At 43.8% G+C, this 22,137-nt stretch overlaps 1 protein-coding gene across 4 annotated transcripts in view; it reads right to left on the reverse strand.

Moving 5' to 3' along the window:
• GLIS3 (GLIS family zinc finger 3) overlaps positions 1-22,137 on the reverse strand; it is a 194,155-nt gene that overhangs the window by 167,930 nt on the left and 4,088 nt on the right. For 2 of the 4 annotated variants that reach the window (XM_077921035.1, XM_077921033.1), the window contains exon 2: positions 3,263-3,737. The exons of 1 other annotated variant lie outside the window; for it this stretch is intronic. In XM_077921035.1, coding sequence (XP_077777161.1) covers positions 3,263-3,641 — 379 coding nt within the window. In that variant the 5' untranslated portion in view covers positions 3,642-3,737. Of the gene's footprint in view, positions 1-3,262; positions 3,738-16,173; positions 16,288-22,137 lie in introns of those variants that run through there. One more of the 4 variants, XM_077921034.1, reaches the window with a different exon arrangement.

A 22,137-nucleotide genomic window follows, 5' to 3' on the forward strand; every position in this document is an offset into this window, starting at 1 on the left:
AGGAAGAACTAGTAACATATTTTTTGCTCTATAAGACGCACCAGACCACAAACGCACCTAGTTTTTGGAGGAGGAAAACAAGAAAAAAATATTCTGAATCTCAGAAGCCAGAACAGCAAGAGGGATCGCTGCCCAGTGAAAGCAGCAATCCCTCTTGCTGTTCTGGCTTCTGGGATAGCTGAACAGCCAGCATTCGCTCCATAAGACGCACACACATTTCCCCTTACTTTTTAGGAGGGAAAAAGTGAGTCTTATAGAGCAAAAAATATGGTAGTTTGTAAAGCATATAGCAGTTTCATTTGCTTATTTATCTCATTTTGTAGTACATATAAAATACGAAATGATTCATTTAAACATTGAATGCTGCAACTTACAATAGTTTAGAAGCAGAAGGTAAAAGTTATCTCCAGTTGTTCCTGGTGTTTCTCAGTATTTTACCTTTTCTGTTGTCCCAATTCATGATGGTTATAACAAGATCAATTTGTTACAATTTTTGGCACTGTGAAAACACTGTTTAAAGCATTTTACAGTGTTTAGTGTAAAATGGATCCATTTTGGAACAGTCTACTACTCTTCAGAGACGTTTGCAAGTGCCCTGGGGCCTTTTGGATATGTTTTCTAATTTTTCTAGGTGTCTGGATTTACATTAAGAGTGAAGAAGGCAAGAGCTCATTGCTGAAATCAATGAACTTTTCAGGGTTAGTCCTGGGGATTTGCAAGGATGGTCTGTGAAACAAGGACTAGCCTCCTCTGAAGGATTTAGACTGGCAAGGGCTCAGTAGTACGAAACGCACAGAATGCACTCTATGAAAAGTTCTGTGAAGTAACCTATGCCAAAGGAACATTTTATAACAATAACATAAACACTTCAGTTTAAATGGAAATCAAGGGAAATAAATCCCAAGCACATTCTGACTGTGGTTTCAAAAAGTTTACACACACACACACACACACCAGGAATTTAGCCCAGAGACTATTATGTGCTAAATTCTGTTCTTTTGGCAAGAGGCACAAATACTGGAGGAATTCATCCAGACCTATTTCTATTGGCTTCAAGTGAATCCCTCGGCCAATTGCTCTAAGTCACCATCTGTGATCCCCTTGTGATTTCAATCTTGTTTTGTTTCTGAGTTTGGTTTAACCATTTCAATGCTTCTGGAATGCATGACGCTGAAAAGAAGGACCCTTGTGTGTTGAGCACAAACATACGCATTTATCATTTAATCACTTGAGTGTAAAACATCGCCAATGGTTGAGCTTACTGAGCCACTGGAAACTGATTAAAGGCAGCAAGTGGGGAGTAAAACAAATGAAGATGGAATCCAGCTTTTTGTACAAGGCGTCCCATAGCATACTGATGAACTTCCTTTCAGACCATGCCAAGTGACAGATGAAAAAACAATGGCCCTAAGGAGTAAAATAATAACTATGTGAAAGAGATTTCAAGTGTGGCTCAAGCTGCTTACTGATTAACATTTTTGCACACATAACACTGTTCACAGACCTATGCCACTATTCTTCACATTCAAAGGCTTTCTTGACAATTGCACAAAAATCATCATAGCTGACTCACTGTTCTCACACAGCTTAGCAGTCTGAGAGCTATGAGTGATATGCAGTGTTAGTCATACTCAGAGTAGCCCCACTGGTTTCAGTTGGTTTACTCTGCAGGTGACTAATTTGGATTAGTCACCCCTTATACATGTTGTTTCATAGTGAGGGGGGAAAGTTGTGTTATGAAGAGATTCTGAAACATGAGGACACATTTTAATAGATGTCATCGATAAAGGAATGTAAATTGTATGCACATTTTCCTTATATTATGTAGCCTTCTTTCCAATCTTTCCCCATGAAGTAAGTTGTTGAAATTGTAACAATTCGTTGTGAATTTTGTTGTGAATGCATTAGCTCAATATATGCAAACCAAAAGTATGTTGACTGAAATTATAGTTTCAGCAATATTCAGAAACATTTTAATGCAATCTTAGGCCTGCTGCAACAAACTTTCAGGAAAGCTATGCTGAAAGTACAAAAAGAGCATTGTTTGAGGTCATGCCAAAACAATCACTGGCTAATATTTAGGTATCATGCATTCCAGATACTGAACTTGGTCTAGTTCTTCCAATATTCAAAGCATACTCTCTGAGGATCAGATCATTAAATTATTCCTTGACATGCAAATCTTTGAAGAGAATATACATATGCATTGATGGAGTAATGCATACCCTCCAACATTTCTCCGATGAAAAGAGGAACGTCCCATCCCATAATGATAACCTTAATATTTATAACCCACACATCTTGTTGGGTTGCCCCAGCCACTCTAGGCAGCTTCCAATATGTATAAAAACATAATAAAACATCAAACATTAAAAAACCTTCCCTATACAGAATTGCCTTCAGATGGCTCCATCCATTCCAACATTCCTCCTATGAACATAGGGAATTCCTAAGTAAAAGTGGGACATTTCAGGTTCAAATCAGAAACTGGGACGACTTCTCTAAATCAAGGACGTCCCTGGAAAATAGGGGCACTTCGAAAGCATGTCAAAGTGCAAGTAGATAAATAGGTACCGCTCCAGCAGGAAGGTAAACGGCGTTTCCGTGCGCTGCTCTGGTTCGCCAGAAGCGGCTTAGTCATGCTGGCCACATGACCCGGGAGCTATACGCCGGCTCCCTCAGCCAGTAAAGTGAAATGAGCGCCGCAACCCTAGAGTCGGTCACGACTGAACCTAATGGTCAGGGGTCCCTTTACCTTTATTATTACTTATTAGATTTATACTCTGCTCCTCCCTCCAAATAAGCCAAGGGCAGCAAACATATCAATCCTAATACAATTACAACTTCTTTTAAAAAAACAGTTTAAAACTCCTAAAAAGCAATCACTGATTGGTATCACCGCTTCTACCAGAGCAGTACTGCACATGGAAAATCAAGTGCCCAAAGGTAAGTTGGAGAATAAGAAATGGATAATGGTGGTAAAAAGGAACAAAGATTCAAACACAAGTGGGACTATTTGCACAAACAAGCCAGCAGAAAAGTAAGATACCAGAACTCAGATTTAAACAAGAACCCATTGGAATCTGTTGCCTCTTGTATTAAATAAAAAGCCTCTGTATTCTTGGAAGTCTCCTCACGCTGTAAAAGAACACGTCTGAAATATCATTTCCTGGCCATAATATTACTGAGAGTGTAAAAAAATAAAAAACACACTATTACAAAAACAAAATTACTATTACAAAAACACACACCCAAGTCCTACCTTTAACTGTGCTTGTCATTAAACTGTTTCCATGCTCTTGGTGCTTTGGCTTCAAAAACTGTGGCGCAGGCGGCCCTGGAGGTTGTGGCGTATGGTAGAGGGCCTTCCCATTTGTAACCATTTGCCTCCTGGGACTTAAGTGAATATTGCTCTGGGTCACATTGCTCTGAGGAGCAACGCCTCCTCCAAGAGATGTCTTTAACTGGGAGTTTGTAGATAGGTTTCCATTAGCTGGGCTTGGGGTGCTACCACTGGACGAAGAGCAAGGAGTTCCTGCATGAACTCTGAGAGATGGGATCTGCTGTCCATTGACCGCACCAGGCCTGCTGTGAGGAGTACTTGCTGTCCAATGGCTCATAGTGCATGATCTCACATTCATTGTCCAGTGGTTGTACTCTTAAAGATATGCGGTACAGATCCCCAGGTGGCGAAGACATCAGTCCAGAGTCAGTGAGGTATCCATAGTGCCTTAAGCCTGTTATAAGGGAGGGTGAGAGGACATAATAAAATAACAGACACTGTAAGAAAATGCAAGCGACACAGAGAGCAACTCTGCTTAACTACGTGGGGAAGAGATATTGATTGCCTGAGCATCAAAGTAGAAGCAATCAGAGAAAAAGGCTTCTGGGGATAAGGATAAATGATTGCTGGGAACTATAATAAAGGGAAATGGTGCCCTTTCAAAAGCAGAAGTTAACAGTGAGGTCAGTTACCTTTGTACTAGTTAACCAGCCATGAAATGGAATGAGCACTGAGCAAGAAAGAAGAGTGGGCTCAGAAAGGAGAGCCAAATGCTTCATTGAGAAGAGCTTCCCTAGCCTAGTCCTCTATTTTTACTTTCTGCTCATTTAAGAGAGGAGCCAAAAAGCATGCATAGCAGTCAAAAGCACTGGGATGTGAAATATCAGTGTCTGGTTATGTTTTTAAGGGGCAGGAGCACAATAAAACAGCTAAGTGCAGAATACGTCACTCCACCAGCAAGGGGGGAAATGTAAAGAACAAATGCAACTAAAGTAAAAATAAAATACCGTATTTTTTGCTCTATAAGACGCACTTTTTCCCTCCTAAAAAGTAAGGGGAAATGTGTGTGCGTCTTATGGAGCGCATGCAGGCTGCGCAGCTATCCCAGGAGCCAGAACAGCAAGAGGGATTGCTGCTTTCACTGTGCAGCAATCCCTCTTGCTGTTCTGGCTTCTGGGATTCAGATTTTTCTTCTTGTTTTCCTCCTCCAAAAACTAGGTGCGTCTTATGGTCTGGTGTGTCTTATGGAGCGAAAAATACAGTATGTGGCATTCATTTCCAAAGTGCACCCATTAGCTAACACAAACTTGACTATGTTAATTTTACAATTAACAGAAAAAACAGTATCTCAACAGATTACTGTGCTTAGTAGATCAGGGATGAGTGATTCCCGCATCTATCCAATGTGTGTTATATGGAGAGAGCAACTTGTGAGCAGAGGTTGCATTTGTAGAGGATAAATTAAGTAGTCAGCAAACAAATGGGAATTTTGTTCTATAAGTGTTTTCACATTTCTCAGCAGAAGTACATTTAACCCTCCTCTCCTGTCCTCACATTTTGGCCATGTTGCAGAACAACATGGAGTGTGTATGATTTAGTTGAAATGGGAGGAGGTAAAATGAGGCATGTGGTTTTGATTAAAAAGGCCGCATCCCTCCTTCTTCTGCTACTTATTCTCATTTGTGAGTGTATCTAGTGCAGTGTAGAATGTACAGTTTTTAAGTCAACTGACAGCTTCATTTCAGTTTTCTGTCCTTTTGGTGTCACCAGATGTCATTGGTGACGCCAATGACATCTGGTGACACCAAAATGACATCTGGTGACTCCCATCACTCCCACGCAGCAATTGGGGGGTTGTACATGAGCAACAAAGGGACGCTGTGGGTTAAACCACACAGCCTAGAACTCGCCGATCAGAAGGTCGGCGGTTTGAATCCCCATGATGGGGTGAGCTCCCGTTGTTCGGTCCCAGCTCCTGCCAGTTTGAAAGCACATCAAAGTGCAGTAGATAAATAGGTACCGCTCCAGCGGGAAGGTAAACGGCATTTCCGTGTGCTGCTCTGTTTCGCCAGAAGCAGCTTAGTCATGCTGGCCACGTGACCCGGAAGCTGTACGCCGGCTCCCTCAGCCAATAAAGCGAGATGAGTGCCGCAACCCCAGAGTTGGTCACGACTGGACCTAATGGTTAGGGGTCCCTTTAAAGGTAAAGGTAAAGGTACCCCTGTCCGTACGGGCCAGTCGTGTCCGACTCTAGGGTTGTGCGCCCATCTCACTTAAGAGGCCGGGGGCCAGCGCTGTCCGGAGACACTTCCGGGTCAGGTGGCCAGCGTGACGAAGCTGCTCTGGCGAGCCAGCATCAGCGCAGCGCACGGAAATGCCGTTTACCTTCCCGCTATAAAGCAGTACCTATTTATCTACTTGCACTTAGGGGTGCTTTCGAACTGCTAGGTTGGCAGGCGCTGGGACCGAGCAACGGGAGCTCACCCTGCCGTGGGGATGCGAACCGCCGACCATACGATCGGCAAGTCCTAGGCGCTGAGGTTTTACCCACCACGCCATCCGCGTCCCTAGGGGGTCCCTTTACCTTTTACCTTTACCTTTACATGAGCAATATCTGGAAGGCCACAACTTTTCCAGCCCTCTTTTACCCTGTCTGGACAAATCTCTGTATTTCTGTTTCTCATGTTTCCAAGTTGATGTTTCCTTCCTCACAATTCTGCACCAGCTTCCAGGGGGAAAATTAAGTCCTAGTGAAAATTCATCTGAATTTTAGTGCAAATTTCTCCGAACATAACATTTCTGTATGCAACTTTTCCTGATATACACATTTTGGCACGCACCTTCCCCTAATATGATGCATTTTGTGTTTTAATGAATATATGCATTTTTACTTTTACCTAACATGCACTTTTTTTGTACACATTATTTGGCTGGAGAACAGCATCACAAAATCTAGAGAAGTGTGAATTTCTAAGGATAGCTGTGTTTCAGTTTGGTATATTGGTTCAGAAAGCATGAGTTAGGTAGATTTGCTTTAAAATCTGAACCAATCAGAGGTTTCTCCCCCATGTCAAATATGTACTAAGTAACTGAGGGAATATCATCTCCATAATTAGCTGAGAGGTGTGAAGAAGACTTCTGAAGGAGAAGCATTCATTTGGATAAAGGAAATGTGAATAAGTTAAAGTGTTGTGGATGTTCTGGGTGATAATTAGAATGATTTTCAAGGAATATGTGAAAATGTGTTCACCAATAAAATTGTGAGGAAGCAGCTTTCCTTTCCTCACTGTAACTACCCAGGGACAGCCCACCCATGTGGCAAGGTGAGGCAACCGCCTCAGGTGGCAGGAGCTACAGAGGTAGCAGATCAGTCTCAAAGGAATGCATATTCTCTGATGAAAATAGGGATGTCCTAAGGAAAATTGGGGGACGCAGGTGGCGCTGTGGGTTAAACCACAGAGCCTAGGACTTGCCGATCAGAAGGTCGGCGGTTCGAACCCCTGCGACGGGGTGAGCTCCCTTTGCTTGGTCCCTGCTCCTGCCAACCTAGCAGTTGGAAAGCATGTCAAAGTGCAAGTAGATAAATAGGTACCACTCTGGCAGGAAGGTAAACGGTGTTTCCGTGCGCTGCTCTGGTTCGCCAGAAGCGGCTTAGTCATGCTGGCCACATGACCCGGAAGCTGTACGTCGGCTCCCTTTGCCAGTAAAGCGAGATGAGCGCTGCAACCCCAGAGTCGGCCACAACAGGACCTAATGGTCAGGGGGCCTTTACCTTTAAGGAAAAGTGGGACATTCCAGGATCAAATCAGAAACCGACATTTGGAGGGTCTGCACCTGCCCAGCGTGATTCAGAACAGGTCCCCTCCCACCCCCTACAACAGCCTTTGAGTCCCACTTCAATCATTGGATGATTTGCCCCCTCCCCCATCTGCAATGCTCTCCTGCAGCTGCTACGAACTGCCCAAGCCTGTAGCAGCAGCCATGGAGAGGCAATGGGGTGATCGCTTGCTGCTGCCGCTGCTTGAGACAAGCACTGGCTAATCCCCCTTCCTGAACTTGGCGGCAGCAGCACTTGTGAGGGAAATAGGGATATTCCGGGATCAAATGAGAAACCAGGTTAGCTTTCATAATTCTGGGACTGTCCCTGGAAAATCAGTACACTTGGAGGGTATGTGTATGTGAACATACAGTATATGGACATAACCCTTCCTCCCTCTCCCTTTCTCTCTCTCTCACACACAAAAACACACATATGCAACACTCACATACTTTACTAATCTATATCATCCATATTAAATAGCCTAATCCTATCTATGTTAAAAGCAACAGCAAGATTCCTATTAACAACTTTGAGAAGTTGCAGATCCCAGCTCAATTTATATAGCTCAAAAAGATAAATGCTAAATTGTTAGCTTCCATTGTTTAAGCTGCAGATTGCAGGAACATTTATTGATTACAAGCAATATCATTTGTTTTCATGCCTGGCTGCAACATAAATCACATTTTGCCATTCAGCCAGGGACAGATGGGGCTGAATGTTCTTAGATTCTCAGGGTTTGTTTTATTAAAGCAGAATGTACCTTGCCCTAGCACAGGTGACTGGGTCTTGAGAAAAAGAACATGAAAACAAAGAGGAGTCATTCTCTTGGTGGAAGCGTGTGCACTACAGCATTATAAATCTACAGTGAATCAAAACCATTCCTGTCTGTAGCTTTAAAATACATTATAAAAGTGCAAACATAATAAGCAGGAGATTACACACTGCACATTCATTAAGTTTTCTTCAGAAACAATGTACTTTGATTACCTGACAGAGGTATATTTATATGCAATGCAGTACGCAGAGGGTCTTATCTGGCATACGTCAATGCATTCCTCATGGTTCTAAAAGGTCTTTTTTCTTCTTCTCTTAGTTGCTTCCTTTAAAATGCATGTTACACTATGCCACTATGCAGCAATAGGTTTTTGACAGGGAGAAAGAAAGAAAGAAAGAAAGAAAGAAAGAAAGAAAGAAAGAAAGAAAGAAAGAAATGCTGCTTTCTGACATCATGCTAAAACATAGTTTAATGTGGTGTGAACAGGCCTATTGCGTGGGTGGCGCTGTGGGTTAAACCACAGAGCCTAGGGCTTGCCGATCAGAAGGTCGGCGGTTCAAATCCCCGTGACGGGGTGAGCTCCGGTTGCTCGGTCCCTGCTCCTGCCAACCTAGCAGTTTGAAAGCACGTCAAAGTGCAAGTAGATAAATAGGTACCACTCCAGCGGGAAGGTAAACGGCGTTTCCATGTGCTGCTCTGGTTCGCCAGAAGCAGCTTAATCAGGCGGGCCACATGACCTGGAAGCTGTACGCCGGCTCCCTCGGCCAATAAAGCAAGATGAGCACTGCAACCCCAGAGTCGTCTGCGACTGGACCTGATGGTCAGGGGTCCCTTTACCTTTTCCACCACTCCACAACCACCCCTCTTCTACTCTGCTGAAAGTGCAAGGAGGATTTCAGAAGCTTCCTCCTTTGCTTAGTCACAGCTTGTCATCACTGGCGGAGGAAGGGGGTGTGGTGGGTGCAGCTCGCCCGGGTGTCATCCCTGAGGGGAGGTGACATCGCCGCACCCCCCCCCCCCGGGATGCTCATCACAGGCGGCGCCCCCCTGGGACACTCACCCCGCCATCGGCTGCACAGGTGCCGGAGCAGCTAGCTCCACCTCTGCTTGATATGTCATCTGAACTGACCAACTGTGGCTAATGTTAACTATGGTTTGTGTGAAACAAACAAAGCTGACACTATGGAAGAGAGAAAAAGCTTGTTTTGGCCTGCTCTGGAGAGCAGAACTCAAACCAGTGGATTCAAGTTACAAGAACAGACCCTCCAAGTGTCTTTATTTTCTGGGGATGTCCCTGATTTAGAGAAGCCATCCCAGTTTCTGATTTGATCCTGGAATCTCTTTTCCTTAGGATGTCCCTATTTTCACTGGAGAGTATGGAGTTATCTGACGCCTGAGCCATCTGAAGGCAATTCTGTATAGGGAAGTTTTTTTAATGTTTTGCTTTGTTTTTATATTTGTGTAAGCTGCCCAGAATGGCTGGGGCATCCCAGTAAGATGTGTGCAGGTGGCGCCGTGGGTTAAACCACAGAGCCTAGGACTTGCCAATCTGCAGGTTGGCGGTTCGAATCCCCGCGGTGGGGTGAGCTCCCGTTGCTCAGTCCCTGCTCCTGCCAACCTAGCAGTTTGAAAGCATGTCAAAGTGCAAGTAGATAAATAGGTACCGCTCTAGCGGAAGGTAAACGGCGTTTCCGTGCGCTGCTCTGGTTTGCCAGAAGGGGCTTAGTCATGCTGGTCACATGAACCAGAAGCTGTCTGCGGACAAACACCAGCTCCCTCGGCCTATAGAGCGAGATGAGCGCGCAACCCCAGAGTCGGTCACGACTGGAACTAATGGTCAGAGGTCCCTTTACCCTTTACTTTTAAGCTGCCCAGAATGGCTGCGGCAACTCAGTAAGATGTGTGGGGTATAAATAGTAGAATTATCATTCTGGAATGGGACGTCCCTACTTTCATCGGAGAAATGTTGGAGGGTATGCAAGAAAGGAGAGTCCAACTAAACACCAGAAAAAACTTTCTGACAGTAAGAGCTGTTTGACAATAGAACAGTTTCCCTTGGGAGGTTGTGATCTCTCCTTCCGTGGAGGTTTTTAAGCAGAGTCTAGGTGGCTATCTGTCCGGAATGCTTTAGCTAAGATTCCTTCATTGCAGGTGGTTAGACTAGATGAGCCTTGGGATCCCTTCCAATGCTACAATTCTACGATTCTATATTTGTGCGTGCATGAATAGCACCACATATAACAACAAGCTCTGATGCATAAAATTTACCAGTATGGTACATAAAAAGGGACGCGGGTGGCGCTGTGGGTAAAAGCCTCAGCGCCTAGGGCTTGCCGATCGAAAGGTCAGCGGTTCGAATCCCCGCGGCGGGGTGCGCTCCCGTCGCTCGGTCCCAGCGCCTGCCAACCTAGCAGTTCGAAAGCACCTTCGGGTGCAAGTAGATAAATAGGGACCGCTTACCAGCGGGAAGGTAAACGGCGTTCCGTGTGCTGCACTGGCTCGCCAGATGCAGCTTGTCGCGCTGGCCACGTGACCTGGAAGTGTCTGTGGACAGCGCTGGCCCCTGGCCTCTTAAGTGAGATGGGCGCACAACCCCAGAGTCTGTCAAGACTGGCCCGTACGGGCAGGGGTACCTTTACCTTTACCTTACATAAAATTAATCCATTCTCAATCATCCTCCCCAGACCTAATATTAGCAGTGAAGGGTTCCAGGTGCAGTTGAGCCCCTTTCCACAGAAGCAAGGAAATCCCCACTCCAACTGTTACATCTCCTCCGCTCCATTTGGATAGCCATTGTGTCACTACACACCAAGGCAACACATCCTGACCATATGTCTGCCTTCGTTTGTATGCAAAGATTCCACCAGCCTTGCTATCTTTACTCACAGATAAGCCCTCCTGACTCAATATAATGGCTTAGGTAAAGACTCAGGATACATGGGTGACTCATATTGCTCAGAGATCCAAATTTAGATTTTAGAAGGTATTATGTGTTAGCAGGGACGCGGGTGGCGCTGTGGGTTAAACCACAGAGCCTAGGACTTGCCGATCAGAAGGTTGGCGGCGTGAGCTCCCGTTGCTCGGTCCCTGCTCCTGCCAACCTAGCAGTTCGAAAGCACATCAAAGTGCAAGTAGATAAATAGGTACCACTCAGGCGGGAAGGTAAATGGCGTTTCCGTGTGCTGCCCTGGTTTGCCAGAAGCGGCTTAGTCATGCTGGCCACATGACCCGGAAGCTGTACGCCAGCTCCCTCGGCCAATAAAGTGAGATGAGCACCGCAACCCCAGAGTCGGTCATGACTGGACCTAATGGTCAGGGGTCCCTTTACCTCTACTATGTGTTAGCAAGTCTAGTACAAATTCCAGAGGACTAGCCATGAAAAAAAAAAAAATTACTGCATTTTTATATTGCCCTTCATTCTGTAGTTTTTCAGAGCACTTTACAAAATAATAAAATTACAACTACATTAAAAACAATTATCCCAACTCTAAAAACATTAGCATATCAACAGAAATACCCTAACTTTACATCACTTTGCACCAGTTACATAACACTAACCCTTGGGCCTCACATGTCAGCTGTCTTCCCAACACTTGAATGAAAAGATGGGTCTCTGGGCTGATGCCAAAATGCAATCAATTGAGGGAGATGGCCAGACCTTCAAGAGAAGGGGGTTCCATAACTGGGGTGCTTTCACATTGAAGACCTTGTTTCATGCTCTTGTGCCGCAAGAAATGCCTTCTGGGAAAACGAGCAGGGCCTCCTCACAGATCTCAAGACTCAGGCTGACATCTATTGCGAAAGGGTCTCTCCTTCAATCATTTTGGTCCCAGGTCATTTAGGACCTTATCTCCCATTAATACCTTGATTTATGTCTGGTAGCATATAGACAAGCTGTACAGCTCTTTAAGAATCACTGTGGTGTGATTTCATTTTGCTACACTATTCAGAACCCTGATACAGTGGTACCTCGGGTTAAGTACTTAATTCGCTCCGGAGGTCTGTTCTTAACTTGAAACAGTTCTTAACCTGAAGCACCACTTTAGCTAATGGGGCCTCCTGCTGCCGCCGCGCCGCTGGAACATGATTTCTGTTCTTATCCTGAAGCAAAGTTCTGAACCTGAAGCACTATTTCTGGGTTAGCAGAGTCTGTAACCTGAAGCGTATGTAACCTGAAGTACCCGAGGTACCACTGTAGTCAGATTCTATGTAACCCGAGGTACCACTGTAGTCAGATTCTATGCAAGTTGCAGCTTCCAGCTTCCTATGTAAAAAAGCACATTGTAAAGGTCTACTTGGAATGGATTGTTGTGACCAGGATATCCTGGTCCAGAAAGAATCCGGAGCTGGTGAATCAGCCAAAGCTTGAAATTGAAACCAATTCTGCCTCAAATAACAATAGTTAATCCAGGGGTACCCATTCAGGAAGAGTGCAATCCATTCAAAAGAGGTTACTTTCTCAAATCCCCAAGTCAGGGACCACCCACCATACCACCTCTGCCTTGCTCAGATTCAGTCTTAGGCCGGATTGAGACACATCAAAGAAGTGTTTCAATTAAACGTGTTGTGAACTTTGTATGAGAAATCGGGTTGTCAAAAACAGAACTCCACAGCGCCATCTGGTGTCACAGTGTTATAAAGCATATACAGTGGTACCTTGGTTCTCAAACTTAATCGGTTCCGGAAGTCCATTCCAAAACCAAAGAGTTCCAAAACCAAGCCACACTTTCCCATAGAAAGCAATGCAAAATGGATTAATCCGTTCCAGACTTTTAAAAACAACCCCTAAAACAGCAATTTGATTTTACTATCTAACGAGACCATTGATCCATAAAATGAAAGCAATAAACAATGTACTGCAGTCACATAATGAATCAGTCAGTAACTGAACTGGGTTCCACATAGTCACACATAAAAAAAGAGCCGCAAAAACAAAAACACAAAATAAATAGCAAAAGCAGATAAACCTCAGCATAACACTCAAAACGGAAGTGTAGCACTCAAATCGTCAGCGTAACACTCAAAACAGAGCACGTTTGGCTTCCAAAAAAAGTTTGCAAACTGGAACACTTACTTCCGGGTTTGCAGTATTTGGGTTACGAGTTGTTTGAGTACCAAGGCATTTGAAAACCAAGGTACCACTATACAACGCATATAAAGCGCTTTTTCTTTGCCAATGTAGCTGAGTCCTCAGTTTAAGTTTCTATGGACTAAAGCCCAGTTCATTGGATGCATAGAATGTTGGAAGATACAAATGTACATATATACATAGGAGTATAGAGATAATACAAATTGTAAACAGTAGAGTGCAAGAGCCATGAAATGCAGGAGTTATAATCTGTGAATTTTATGCCAAATCTTTGTGTGTATGTGTGAGAGAGAGAAAGAGAGAGAGAGAGAAACACAGTGACAATTAGCAACAGCAATAATTGGTGATAACACAGTCTTCCAAGCTTTGCTAGATTAATTTACCAATCCTGAAGTGGGAGAGAAAACCTTCATCTTAATTGAGGGTGTTTCTGGACAGGGGCATAATATCACAAATGTGTCATTTAAGCATTGCAAAAAGTTTGTTGGCAACCAGTTTATCTTTTCAGATTTTCTACAGAAAGGATAAGTGCAGTTTAAATGTGGAGGAGGAATATTAGCTGCCATGCTGTGTTGATAATGTTATGTGAAGAATAGACAGTATGAGATCACTGATTCCACAATAAAAGCCCATCGGAGTCCTAACTGTATATCAAAAGGACAAAATCAAATTTACTGAGCTATAATTTATCACTAGATTTGAGTTACGGTATTTCTATTACAGACTTGAGCTCTGGCCATTAACTTCTATGTACAGGAGTGGCAGCAGAGGGAGGAATGATTTCAATAACCAAAATAAGCTTTGAAACCATTCAAAATCAAGGCTACAAGAGCATTCGGTTGCATTTCAAAATTAAGAGAAATATGTTTCTTCTTCAGGTTTGCAGAATCACCTTCTGTTTGCCCATATGTGTAATATTCTGCCGTGGGAGAATCGCGTAAGAATAAGGGGGAAGGATAGCTCTGTTAGGCTGCTTCAGCAAAACTAACAAAAAGCCTTGTGATAACTTTAAAGAGTAACAAATTTATTCTTATTATTTCATCCACAGCAGTTTATAGATAATAAATTTAGATCGGTGGTGACATCATAAAGAATGGATCTACAGTAGACATGGGAGCCAGCTTCGAGGTAAGATAAAGGGACCCCTGACCATTAGGTCCAGTCGTGGCCGACTCTGGGGTTGCGGCGCTCACATCGCTTTATTGGCCGAGGGAGCCGGCGTACAGCTTCCGGGTCATGTGGCCAGCATGACTAAACCACTTCTGGCAAACCAGAGCAGCACACAGAAACGCCGTTTACCTTCCCGCCAGAGTGGTACCTATTTATCTACTTGCACTTTGATGTGCTTTCGAACTGCTAGGTTGGCAGGAGCAGGGACCGAGCAACGGGAGCTCACCCCTTGCGGGGATTCGAACCGCTGACCTTCTGATCAGCAAGTCCTAGGCTCTGTGGTTTAAAACACAGCGCCACCCATGTCCCCAGCTTCTAGGTGCCACCCCCCAAAAAACCATTAAACAACACTCCAGCCCCAGGGCTTGGTTTCTATTAAGAGAAGTTCTAATGCTTAGGTCTGTAGAGAAACCATATTGATTTGAAAGCCCAGCCTCCTCATGCCAGATATGCGTAGAGCTGGCTATCCTGCTCTGTGATAGGGAAAGAAACTTTGCACGTGCCTAATAGCATTCTCCTCCTTAATGTAACTTCACATGTTCCAGGAGATGTTTGGGGGATGAAGAAGAGTTTGGATTTGATATCCCGCTTTATCACTACCCGAAGGAGTCTCAAAGCAGCTAACATTCTCCTTTCCCTTCCTCCCCCACAACAAACACTCTGTGAGGTGAGTGGGGCTGAGAGACTTCAGAGAAGTATGATTGGCCCAAGGTCACCCAGTAGCTGCATGTGGAGGAGCAGGGAATCGAACCCCGTTCACCAGATTACAAGACTACCGCTCTTAACCACTATACCACACTGGCTCTCATGATGCTCTGAGGGCTGAAAGACAGTCTTCCAACAAAAGATTGAGACCAGGACACAAGACTGATCAGGATCTGCCCTATTCCTGGGACCAGGGCTTTTTTTCAGTCAGAACCTCAGTTCTGGCACCTCTCAGGTGGGTGCCATTGTCATTATAAGAGAACAAAGGAGGTGTTCGTGGTGAGTTCCAGCACCTCTTTTTCTAGAAAAATAGCACTGCCTGCGACTGTAATTTGTTCTGTTTGAATACTGAATTTTGGATTCTTTTGACCCACCCGTGTGGGACACTAGACATTAGACACCTTCAATACAGTCAAGTCAGTGATACCATCATTCCCAAGAGATTTGCAGATTATTTCCAAGTCAAATTAGTGATCAGTGACAATATGTAAAGGCTACAACATGAAACTACTTCTCTAGTAAGCACCTATCCGTCCTTTCTGGCATTTATTTTATTAGAATAACAATATGCATATTTAAGAGCCAAACTAGAAATGACTTGGGAAATCTGTGATGAGGATCTTTTAAATAATAATAATAGTAATAGTAATATTAATAATAATAATAATAATAATAATAATAATAATAATAATAATAATAATAAGCAGCCATTCTGGAAGAAGGTTTTCATCCTTTTCTCTTATTTACTTTCTACAGTATTAACCCATCCTAGCTGCTATTAGCTGCGAAGGAGAGAAAATACAAGGACAGCATCTGAACCTGGATTTTCTGTTTCCTAATAACAGCTTTAATCGGCTGAGGATTTGCATCCCAGAAAGGACCTGGGAAGAAAAGGCTAAGCACTCTTTCAGAGTGCTACTTCCCTCATTGTCAAAGCAGTTTTGCAGGGATGCTAATTCACAAACAATATAGTAGATCCTAATTAGATTCTCTCCCCCCACATACACCTATTTTGGCCCTGGCCGTGCCCAGATAGCAAAAATTGTATGGTTTAAAAAGTCAGATTTTTACAGCCAACTCCCCCTCCACGCCCACCACAACTACCACTAAGACATGGCCACAATCATTTGCTATTTCAAAGGGGGGAAAGAGGGGAAAGGAGAGATATGGATGCATATTTTAAAAAATAGTTCCTAGACGGAATTGAAATGAACACGTTCAAAATGCCACCCTGTTCTATGGAGAGATCCGGTTTAAATAAAAGTCGTTCTCCCATGGTCAGTTCTGCATACGCTGCAGTAATCACGCCAAATTTCACTCAATCCACTTACCAATATCACAGAGCTTGAATGAGGGATACAAAGAAGGAAGGCTCTTAAGGAAACCCACCCAAGTTGCACCTCCTGACTCCTTTCACTGCTTGTCAAATCCTGCCCTTTGTTGATTTCTGCAAAGGACACATAGTAAGTAAAACAAGAAGCTGCCTTATTTGGAGCCAGACCCAGCTCAGTATGATCTACACACTGACTTGAATAAAATATATATGGGGGGGGCAAGTAAGCCCTACCCTGCATAATCGATTGCATGATGTGGTACATGGACATCATTTGAATGGCAATGCCCGTCAATTGGGAGGGGCTCAAATATTTTATTGGGGATGGTGAAGACCCCTTAGTCCTTAGGTGTTGGCTCTTAAGCCGACAGCAGCTCACCAAGTTTTCAGACAGGAAACTTTCACAGCCCTATCTGGAGATTCTAGGGATGGGACTTTGGGCCTGTTTCATAGAATCAGAGTTGGAAGAGACCCTGAGGACCATCTAGTCCAACGCATTGCAATGCAGGAATATGCAGTTGTCCCCTTACAACCTTGGCATTCTCAGAAGCATGCTCTAACCCAGTGTTCCCCAATCTTGGGCCTCCAGCTGTTTTTGGACTACAATTCCCATCATCCTTGACCACTGGTGTTGCTAGCGAGGGATGATGGGAGTTGTAGTCCAAAAACAGCTGGAGGCCCAAGGTTGGGGAACACTGCTCTAACCAACTGAACTATTGAGACCTTTGAATACAGAGCAGATGATCTACCATGGGACTACGACCTTTCCCCCTAAATATAGTAGTTAAGAGGATTGCCACAAAAAGTAAAAGGGAAACTAGCCCAATTCTGGTTGTCTATATTTTGAATGCTGAGGCATCCCACATTTTGGGGGCAGGAGATCACCATATGATAGAAATCTTCAGATGTTTCGTGTGCATCATGGAAACCAATTGCAAATTACTGACAAGCTGGATAAATTGACTGGGAAGATTCGATATCAGAAAGACCAAAAGTTTATCGAGGACTGGGGGAAATTCACAGATTATCTGAAAAGCATATGTGATGCACAGACAACGCTTGTTGGTTTTGAAGAGTCTCTGTGAAAAATATTGTAAAAAAGAAGAAATATTGTAAAAAAGAAAGTAGGAGAAAGGAAGAAGAATGGTTAAAGGCAATAATAAGTTCAGAAATGCGTTAACAAGAGAAATTTTAACGAAAGATTGGCAGAGAAACTGAGGGAAGTAAAAAATTGATGAATGTGAGAGTTAATATGAGTTGATTGTATAAAAATGTTTGGAAAATGAATAAAAAATTATTATATATATATATATAAAACAAATTACTGCCAAGCACACTGCAAAGTTTACATCTGAAGCAGGCCCAATCTATTGCCTCTGGATACATCGTGGGACGAACACTAACTTGCCCTCTCTACTGTCCGTGGTTTCTGAGCTATTATAGGAGTGTGGTAATGACTGCTTCTCTGTGTGGCCAATAATGCACAGTGATGATATCCTTACTATGCAGATAGATAGGTTATCCAAAACAATGGGCACTTCAATTGTTGCTATTTTCAGGTGGGATTCAGTCACATATCAGCAAATTTGGGCTGCACAATTAAAACTGATTTGGTGCTCCTGCACAACAAACGTGCTTTCCCCCCAAACCAGACTTTTTATGATAGGGAAAATTATGGGAAAATGCATTACAGTGTGGGATAATGATGACTTGGTGCAACATGGTATAAAGAATGAATGGTCAATAAATATCCAGTGCCATCTAACCTCCATGCAAACTTTGTGTGGGAATGTTCTGGGGTGCAGGAGAGGATATATTGACTAATTATATCCTAATCCAACTTGTGCTAACAAGTTCCCAAAATATCAGCAGAGTTTATAAACATTCCCCTTTTGGTGCGCAACGGTAACGTGTGCACAGGTTCGCTAGAACCTCTATAATAATTACCCTGGTAATTTCCCCTTTTGTTCCCTCTTAAAATACAAGACACGACACAGTCTTCATAAAAGTATGAAAGAGTTTACTCACGTTCTGTTCACAATGTGATCCCAGAAGGCACAGCTTAAAAAGGTTACATACATTTAGGATCTATCTTAAAGCAAGATAGGCCTTATCTCCTCTCTTGGCTGGGAGCCAAGAGAGCATCCTTAGATGTTGCTTCATCGAAGAAAAATGGCAGAGAGAGAGATGGCTGCCTGCCCTGTGCTTTTTGTCATTACCTGCACAGGTGAGGCCACACCCACCTCTGGTCACATGCGGAGGAAGTCCGTCCCCAGGAAGTTTACCTGCTTGCTGGACAGACATCCCCCCATGTTCTAACATGTACACTCTAGGAATGTTGTCATTGACTGCTCCTGTGTTTACATCCCACATACCCCTTCTCAGGCAATACAACATATACAAAACATAAACAACTTTATTCAACCACCCAGAGTCCCAGCTTGACACGTAGATTCTGGAAACTCTCTCTTGGTAGGGGTTTCGTCAGGATGTCAGCAGTCATCTCTTGGGTGCTGCAGTAGGATAGCTCCACAAGTCCATCCTGGATCATCTGGCGTATGTAGTGGTATTTAACCCCAATGTGTTTTGTTCTGGCCAGGAACTTCTCACTCTGCGTCAGCTTCAGGCAACTTTGGTTGTCCTCCAGCAAGCTGACAGGCCCTTTCCTCACCAACCCAAAGTCCTTTATGAGTTGATCAAGCCAGGCGATCTCTCTGCAGGCTTCTGTTGCTGCAACGTATTCTGATTCTGTGGAAGATAATGCTACACAGCTCTGTTTATAACTGCCCCATGCAACAGGTCCATCCCCAAACATGAAAACATGACCACTTGTTGATTTATAGTCAGCATTATCCCCAGCCCAATCAGCATCAGTATACCCAATCAACTTAGGGTCTCTGACGGCTGGTAACCTTAATTTACAATTCATGGTACCCTTCAAATATCGCACCACCCTCTTTACACCTGCCCAATCATGCTCAGTGGGAGAATTCACTTTTCTGCTAAGAATCCCCACAGCATTAGCTAAGTCAGGTCTACATGTGGTAACTAAATACAAAAGTTTACCAATCGCCGACCTGTAGTCATTGTTGTCTGGCAACTGCTTCGAATCCTGCTGATTCTTCAGGAAGTCAGTAGCCATCGGTGTAGCAACTGGATGTGCGTCTTGCATCTGCATGTGCTCAACTAGCTCGTGGATCTTCTGTCTTTGGCTAAGAAGAAATGATCCATCCTCTTCTCTTTCCACCTGGATCCCGAGGTAGTACTGGACATCTCCTAGCTCCTTGACCTCCACCTCTTTGCTAAGGTGCTTTACTATCTGTGTATAGTCTTTCTCACTTGCTGTGGCAATAATCAGGTCATCAACAAATGCTAGGATATATGAGAATTGTCCATTATTTGACTTACTGTACAAGCACTTGTCAGCGTCGCCTTGCTTGTACCCAAGTTGCGTCAGCATTTTATGCAACTTCTGGTTCCAGGCTCTGGCAGCCTGTTTAAGTCCATAAAGTCCTTTCTGCAGCTTGCACACTAGATGTGCCTCATGTGGTTTTACAAAACCTTTGGGCTGCTTCATGTAAATTTCTTCTGAAATCTGCCCATGTAGAAAAGCGGTAGCAATGTCTATGTGTTTTACTCTCATTTTCTTGGAGGCTGCAATGCTTAAAAGCATTCTTACGCTGCTGTACCTCACAGTTGGTGCAAAAACTTCATCATAGTCTTCACCAAAACGCTGTGAAAATCCCTGTGCCACAAGTCTAGCTTTGTAGCGCTGCACTTCTCCTTCTGACCCCTTCTTAACCTTGAAAACCCATTTACTGCCAATGGCCTTCTTACCGGGAGGCAGCTCAGTGAGTGTCCAGGTCTTGTTCTGATGCAGTGCATCCATCTCCTCCTGCGCGGCCTTCCTCCAGAGACTGGCTTCTGCAGCTGGCATCTCCTGTATCTCTTCCCAAGTGGAAGGTTCCTGTGGAAACGCCGACCCTGCAAAGTAGGACAACCGTAATGGTGGGACACCTTTGTTGGTTCTGGATGAGATCCTGACCTCTGGTTCTGCGACCGCATCAGCTTCCTCATCCTCCTCCAACGCAGGCATGTCCCCATCTGAGTCCTCATCTTCGTCTCTGGTGCCGCCAGGGTTCTGGTCCTCTGCGTCTTCTGGTGCGTCGCCTGTAGGGGGCGCTGTAACACTTGAAGGCAGATTATTACTTTGTGGGGTCTCAAAAGGGAAATATACAAACTCTTGAGTCCTTTCTGACTCATCTGAAGAATCCACAACAGTGTTCTTAGTGTCTACTTTTCCATATTCATCAAAATAAACCGCATGGTATGCATTTGTCTTACCAGTTTGTAAGTCCATAATTCTGTATCCTTTGCCTCCAGAAGCATATCCCACAAGGATACCTGCTTTTGCCCTGGAGTCAAGCTTGTGTCTGTGTTCCTTGGGCACGTGGAAGTAACACGGACTTCCAAACACACGTATGTGCGACAGATTGGGAGCTTTCCCATGCCAAAGTTCAAATGGTGTGCGCTCTGCACCTTTAGTTGGCAGTCTATTCTGCAAATAGACTGACGTGTATACTCCTTCGGCCCACAGCTTTTGTGGCAAACATGCATCCTTTAGCATGCACCTTGTCATGTCCATAATGGACCTAAACTTTCTCTCAGCTATGGCATTCTGCTGTGGTGTGTAAGGAATTGTGGTTACGTGTGCAATTCCTTCTCTGGCCAGGAGAGCCTGCACTTCATTTGAGCAGTACTCACCTCCATTGTCACTCATTAACACAGCTGGAGCTCTCTGGAATTTGTTCTTGACCATGGCAATGTATTCCTGGAGCTTGTCCACTGTCTCACTCTTCTCTTTGAGGAAATACACAACACAAAATCTTGAAAAATCATCCAGAAATATTAAAATGTATCTATTCTTTCCCAGTGAGGGAACATTCATGGGTCCACATATGTCAGTGTGCACTATGTCAAGCACTTTGTTGCTTCTTTGTTCTGCACAACGTGGAAATGAAGGTTTTATAGCCTTCTCAGTAATACAGCTTATGCACTTTGCTGGAGCTTTGTTGCTCTGCTTTACCTGCAAACCTCTTACAAGATTTCTTTTCTGTAGATCCAGAATGGCGCTGGTGTCCCTGTGTCCTAGCCTTCTGTGCCATAAGTCCAGATCTGCTTCATCCTTCTGGCTGGAATGTGCCACTTTTGCAGACTGGTTCTCTGAAAGATCAAGCTCATATACACCATTTATTAGCTTTGCTTGAGCAAACACTTTGCCACTTCTAGTCACTTTACATTCTCCATTTCCAAATGTGACCTGGAAACCTTTCTTGTCCAAAGTGGACACGCTGATTAAATTGCAACTCAGCTCTGGAACGTACAAAACTCTAGAGATTGTGTTCTCAATGCATTCATTGTTTATATTGCATTTCAGGCTCATGGAACCTGCACCTTTTGCTTTAACAATGTTGCCATCTGCAATCTCAATTTCAGACCCTTCTTCATCATTTATTTCATTAATCTCATTAAAATAGTCCTTTTTATATGAAAAATGCGAACTGGCACCTGAATCTAAAATCCATTTGTTACGTTTATTTTCACGATTCTGGACAGCTAAGTTCCTTTCTTGCAGTAACCATGTGCATTCACATTTCCCCTTCTTTTCCCCTTTTGGCTGAAAGGGGTGGGGTTTCTTTGCTTTAGGAGCCCTGCAATTCTTTGCAATGTGTCCTTCTTTGTTACAATTGAAGCAAATCACTTTCTTAGGCATCTCTTTGGACTTTGTACATTGCCTAGATGCATAACTACTGTCCTTGCTTCTAGCATTTCTCACTGGAGATTCAGCTCTATCTCTGCATTCTTCTTTTAAATAACCAATCAAGTCTTTAAAAGTCAGACCTTGTCTATGATCCATCAAACTTACAAATGCGCCAAAGCGTGGTCCAAGTGATGATAACAA

This window comes from Podarcis muralis, chromosome 17, assembly GCF_964188315.1.
Source record: "Podarcis muralis chromosome 17, rPodMur119.hap1.1, whole genome shotgun sequence".
Taxonomy (NCBI): domain Eukaryota; kingdom Metazoa; phylum Chordata; class Lepidosauria; order Squamata; family Lacertidae; genus Podarcis; species Podarcis muralis.